We start from the raw sequence: 6,486 nt of genomic DNA, 5'->3' as shown, positions 1-6,486 counted from the left end.
TTATTTAGAAAATTTAGGGATAATTTTTTTTCTTCCAAGCGCATGTTTTTACAAATTTGGTAGATGATACAAAATTTAATTCTTCTTTTAAAGGAAAAATTGTTGCTTACATTTTTACGCTTTTTTTGAAATGTGCATAATATTTTTGAATAAAAAAAATGCAAAAAGCTTTCACAAAAATGTAATTTTAAATAAATAAATATATATATATATAAATTTAAAATTCAATTTTTGCTAACGTTTTTTTGTATTTTTTTTCAAATTCTATGCACATTTTCAAAAAAAGCGTCAAAAAGTGAGTCATTATTTTTTCTTTCAATGTAGAATTAATTTTTTGTATCGCTTTCCTTATTTTTGAAAACTTGCGCTTGGAACAAAATTTTCCTTGAATTTTTTACGTACCTTGCAACATTTCTCAAACAGACTCGAAATATAAATTTATATATACATATATTAATTTTAAATTTTATTTTTACGAACGCATTTTGTATTTTTTCAAATACTGTGAACATTAAAAAAACATGCGTTACCTAGAATTTTAAATGTTAAAAATAATTTTTGGAACTAATATCTTATTATTGTATTTGTAATCAATAAAATATATTTATAAAAAATTCGAATTGTTAAAATTCGGGAATCTTACAATCCGGATATTTTATAAATCGGCAATTTTCTGTCGGGAATTTCATTATTGGGGAATTCTCCAATTCGGTAATATTATGAACTGTCGTAAATTTTATTATTCGGGAATTTTATAATTCTGAAATTCTATTATTCGAGAATTTTATTATTCGGGAATTTTCCAATTCTGTATATTTATTTTTCGGCAATTTTCCAATTCGGTATTTTTATTTTTCGGTAATTTTATTATTCGTGTATTTTATTATTTGGGAATTTTCCAAATCGTTATTTTTATTTTTCGGTAATTTTATTATTCGGGAATTTTCTAATTCGGGAATTTTACTGTGTCGGGAATTTTATTTTTCGGGATTTTTCAGTCCCGAAAAAATGTTAAATATGGATCTCATTTTGAAAATGGGACGATTGAAAAATCCCGAAAAATAAAATTCCCGACACTGTAAAATTCCCGAATTAGAAAATTCTTGATTAATCAAATTCGCGAATAATAAAATTGCCGAAAAATAAAAATACCGAATTGGAAAATTCCCAAATAATAAAATACACGAATAATAAAATTACCGAAAAATAAAAATACCGAATTTGAAAATTCCCGAATAATAAAATTTTCGAATAGTAAAATTTCAGAATTATAAAATTCCCGAATTTCAAAATTCCTGAATAATAAAATTCTCGACAGTTTATAATATTACCGAATCCGAAAATTCCCGAATAATAAAATTCGCGACAGAAAACTGCCGATTTATAAAATATCCAAATAGCAAAATTCCCGAATTTTAACAATTAGAATTTTTTATAAATATATTTGATTGATTAAAAGTAAATAAACAAAATATTTCTAGGTAACGCATGTTTTTTCAATATTCACAGTACTTAAAAAAATCCAAAATCGTTCGCAAAAACAAAATTTTAAATTAATATATATATATATTAATTTAAAATTTTATTTTTGCGAACGCTTTTTGTATTTTTTCAAATACTGTGAACATTAAAAAACATGTGTTACCTATAAATATTTTATTAAAAATTATTGCTATTTTAAATTCAAGAAACAAGCTTTGAAATTTTAAATGTTACAAATAATTTTTGAAACGAATATCTTATCGTTGTATTTGTAATCAATAAAATATATTTATAAAAAATTCTAATTATTAAAATTCGGGAATTTTCCAATTCGGATACTTTATAAATCTGCAATTTTCTGTCAGGAATTTTATTATTCGGGAATTTTACAATTGGGTAATATTATAAATTGTCGTAATTTTTATTATTCGGGAATTTTATAATTCTAAAATTTTATTATTCGGGAACTTTCCAATTCGGTATATTTATTTTTCGGCTATTTTATTATTGGCGAATTTTATTTTTCAGCAATTTTCCAATTCGGTATTTTTATTTTTCGGTAATTTTATTATTCGTGTATTTTATTATTTGGGAATTTTTCAAATCGGTAGTTTTATTTTTCGGAAATTTTATTATTCGTGTATTTTATTATTTAGGAATTTTCCAAATCGTTATTTTTATTTTTCGGCAATTTTATTATTCGCGAATTTGATTATTCGAGAATTTTACAGTGTCGGGAATTTTATTTTTCGGGATTTTTCAGTCCCGAAAAAATGTTAAATATGGATCTCATGTTGAAAATATTGAATATTTTTTGCAGAGGGGGATCCCAACAACTACTTAACGTACTATAAAAGAGGCACCGTTTATTTGGCATTAGGGAAAGCTAAATTTGCTCTGCTTGATCTGGAAAAAGTTTTAGACTTGAAACCAGATTTCACGGCTGCAAGATTACAACACGGAATTGTTTTGCTCAAACAAGGACAACTGGATGGGGCAACAAATGATTTTTTGGATGTGGTAACTACCTGACTTTATTTTCCAAAAATATTTTATTAAGAAGACTAAAAGTTTAAAGGAAAATTAACATTTTCTTAGTTATTTATAACTAGCAGTCGATAAAAGCGCGCGGTCGCATTCCTGGCTCTTTATTTCCTGATATTAAAGACGTAAATAATTTAAAAAACGGTAATAACAAACTTTTAAATATTAAGAGTCTTTATTTTTTATTTAAAGAATTTAAAAATGGAGTTGCATTTTTTTAATGAACACCGTTTTAAGTTGATCAGCTATAAAGACAAAATTAATGTTTGAAAAAATATTTTTTTTTTTTAATTTTAAGGGAAAGGAATTTTCAGTCAAGATGTCTTTTCTACCGTTACAGATTAATTTTGAATCTAATTGACGAATTTCTGATTAAAAAAGATAACTGTAAAAAATTGGTAGAATCTTTTAAACAAAATAATTAAACTTTCAAACAAATATTTAAATTTTTCAACAAATGACTGCATTTCTAATTTAAATGAATGAATTTTTGACCAAGAATATTAATTTTCTACAAAAACAAAATAATTTTCAATTAAATATATGAATTTTTACACAAATAGTTGAATTCTCAACTAAAAAAAAAAACGGATTTATAACCAAAAATGGAATAATTAAATTTGTGAAAAACAAGATTAATTTTAAATTCAAGTAAAAGAATTTTCAACCAAATATTTATACCGAAAAAGAAGCATTTTTAACAAGAAAGTTAAATTTTAATTTAAAAAATATAAATTTTCAAGCAAAAATAGAGTTGTTAAATTTTCAGTTAATAAAAAACTTTTAAAAAAATGAATTCTCTACCTGTTGGATTTTACAACAAAAAAAAAATAATTTTTAACAAAACAGTTGATTTGTAAAAGGAAATGATGAATTTTCAATGAGCAAAATTAATTTTCTACCTAAAAACGAATTTTTAATTAAATAAATGAATTTTTAGACAACTAGTTAAATTCTCAACTAAAAAAAAACTGATTTATAACCAAAAATGGAATAATTAAATTTGTGAAAAACAGGATTAATTTTAAATCCAATTAAAAGAACTTTCAACCAAATATTTAAATCGAAAAAGAAGAATTTTGAACAAGAAAGTTAAATTGTAATAAAAAAATATGAATTTTCAAAAAAATAGATGAATTTTTACCTAAAAAAGATAAGTTTTCAACCAAAAATAAAATTTTTAAATTGTCATGTAAAACCGAATGATTAAAAAAATTCTCTTCCTGTAGGATTCTAAAAAAAAAAAATTTAACAAAATACTTGAATTATAAAACAAAATGATGAATCACTAAAAAACGGATATATAAACAAAAATTCAATAATTAAAGTTTTAAGAAACAAAATTAAAAAAAAGAAATAGTTGAGTTTTTAACAAAAAAAGTCAATTTTCAACCAAAAATAGATGTTAAATTTTCAATTAAAAAAAATTTCTCTACCTGTTGGATTCTACAAAAAAAATGTTTTGAACAAAATAGTTGAATTATAAAAGAAAATGATGAATTTTCAACCAACAAGATTAATTTTCTATTAAAATAGACGATTTTTCCACAAATTAGACCAAATTAGTTAATTTTTCAATTAAATACTTTAATTTTCACCAAAAATATTAATTTTTAACAAAAAAGTTAATTTTTTTTAAAATGACTGCATTTTTAATTAACAAAAATGAAGTTTCAACCAAGATAATTTAATTTTTTACAAAAGAAAAACGAATTTTCAATTAAATAAATGAATTTTTACACAAATAGTTGAATTTTCAACCAAAAAAAAAAAAAAAACGGATTTATAACCAAAAATTCAATAATTAAAGTTTTGAGAAAGAAGATTAATTGTAAACCCAAATAAAAGGATTTTAATCTAAATATTTAAACCGAAAAAGAAGAATTTTTAACAAGAAAGATAATTTTTAATAAAAAAAAATGAATTTTCAACGAAATAGTCGCATTTTTAACTAAAAAAGATCAATTTTCAACCAAAAATAGAGTTGTTAAATTTTCATTTAAAATAAAACTATAAAAAAAAAGAATGCGCTACCTGTTGGATTTTGAAAAAAATAGAAATTTTAAAGAAAATAGTTGAATTGTAAAAGAAAATGATGAATTTTCAACCAACAAAATTAATTTTCTATTCAAACAGACGATTTTTCCATAAATTCCACCAAATTAGTTAATTTTTCAATTAAATAGTTTAATTTTAACCAAAAAATATTAATTTTCCACAAAAAAGATATTTTTTTAACAAATGACTGCATTTTTAATTTGAAAGAATGAATTTTTAATCAAGCAGATTAATTTTCTACCAAAAAACGGATTTATAACCAAAAATTCAATACTTAAAGTTTTGAGAAACAAGATTAATTTTAAACTCAAATAAAAGAATTTTAAACCAAATATTTAAACCGAAAAAGAAGATTTTTTAACAAGAAAGTTAATTTTAAATAAAAAAAAGATGAATTTTCAACGAAATATTTGAATTTTCAACTAAAAAAGATTAATTCTCAACCAAAAATAGAGTTGTTAAATTTTCAGTTAAAAAAAAAACTACAAAAAAAGAAGAATTCGCTACCTGTTGGATTTTGCAAAAAAAAAAAAAAATTTAAGAAAATAGTTGAATTGTTAAACAAAATGATGAATTTTAAGACAACAAAGTTAATTTTCTATTCAATAAGACGATTTTTCTACAAATTCCACCAAACTAGTTCATTTTTCAATTAAGTAGTTTAATTTTCACCAAAAAATAGTAATTTTCAACAGAAAAGTTAATTTTTTAACAAATGACTGCATTTTTAATTTACAAAAATGAATTTTTAATCAAGCAGATTAATTTTCTACTAAAAAACGAATTTTAAATGAAATACATGAATTTTGAGTAAAATAATTGAATTTTTAACTTAAAAAAAAAACGGATTTATAACCAAAAATGGAATAATTAAAATTTTGAGAAACAAGATTAATTTTAAACCCAAATAAAAGAATTTTCAACCGAAAAAAGAGAATTTTTAGCAAGAAAGTTAATTTTTAAAGAAAAAAAAATTTAAAAAAATGAATTTTCAACGAGATTTTACAAAAAAAAAAGTAATTTTTACAAAATATTTGAATTGTAAAACAAAACAATGAATTTTCAGCCAACAAGATTTATTTTCCACGGAAAAACGAATTTTCAATGAAATATGTTAATTTTTAATCAAATAGTTGAATTTTAACTAAAAAAAAAAAACGGATTTATAACCAAAAATGGAATAATTAAATTTATGAAAAAGAAGATTAATTTTATAACCAATTAAAAGAATTTTCAACCAAATATTTATACCGAAAAAGAAGAATTTTTAACAATAAAGTTCATTTTTAATGAAAAAATAAATAAATAAAGACGAATTTTCAACGAAATTTTACAAAAAAGTAACAATTTGTAACAAAATATTTGAATTGTAAAACAAAACGAGAAATTTTCAGCCAACAAGATTAATTTCCCACCAAAAAACGAATTTTCAAAGAATATTAATTTTTAGTCAAATAATTGAATTATTAACTAAAAAAAAAAAACAAAACGGATATATAACTAAAAATGGAATAATTAAATTTGTGAAAAACAAGATTAATTTTAAATCCAAGTAAAAGAATTTTCGACAAAATATTTAAAACGAAAAAGAAGAATTTTTAAAAAGAAAGTTAATTTTTAATAAAAAAAATGAATTTTCAAAGAAATAGTTGAATTTTTAACTAAAAAAGATCAATTTTCAACCAAAAATATAGTTGCTAAATTTTCAGTTAATAAAAAACTATATAAAAAAAATGAAATCTCTACCTGCTGGAATAAAAAATAATAATAATAATTTTTAACAAAAAAGTTGATTTATAAAACAAAATAATACTTTTCAACCAAGCAGTTGCATTTTGAAACAAAAAAGGATGAATTTTCAAACAGCAAGTATAATTCAAATATTATTAATATTATTAAATA

At 21.2% G+C, this 6,486-nt stretch overlaps 1 protein-coding gene across 1 annotated transcript in view; it reads left to right on the top strand.

Annotated features, from left to right (window-relative positions):
- Positions 1–6,486, top strand: part of LOC117178522 (dnaJ homolog subfamily C member 3) — a 29,413-nt gene that overhangs the window by 6,598 nt on the left and 16,329 nt on the right. The window contains exons 3-4 of the mRNA XM_033369950.1: positions 2,303–2,502; positions 2,825–2,847. Coding sequence (XP_033225841.1) covers positions 2,303–2,502; positions 2,825–2,847 — 223 coding nt within the window. The remainder of the gene's footprint in view (positions 1–2,302; positions 2,503–2,824; positions 2,848–6,486) is intronic.

This window comes from Belonocnema kinseyi, chromosome 8, assembly GCF_010883055.1.
Source record: "Belonocnema kinseyi isolate 2016_QV_RU_SX_M_011 chromosome 8, B_treatae_v1, whole genome shotgun sequence".
In the NCBI taxonomy this organism is placed as follows: Eukaryota; Metazoa; Arthropoda; class Insecta; order Hymenoptera; family Cynipidae; genus Belonocnema; species Belonocnema kinseyi.
Note: the sequence above shows the minus strand (reverse complement) of the source record. Positions and strands in the feature narration are given on the sequence as shown.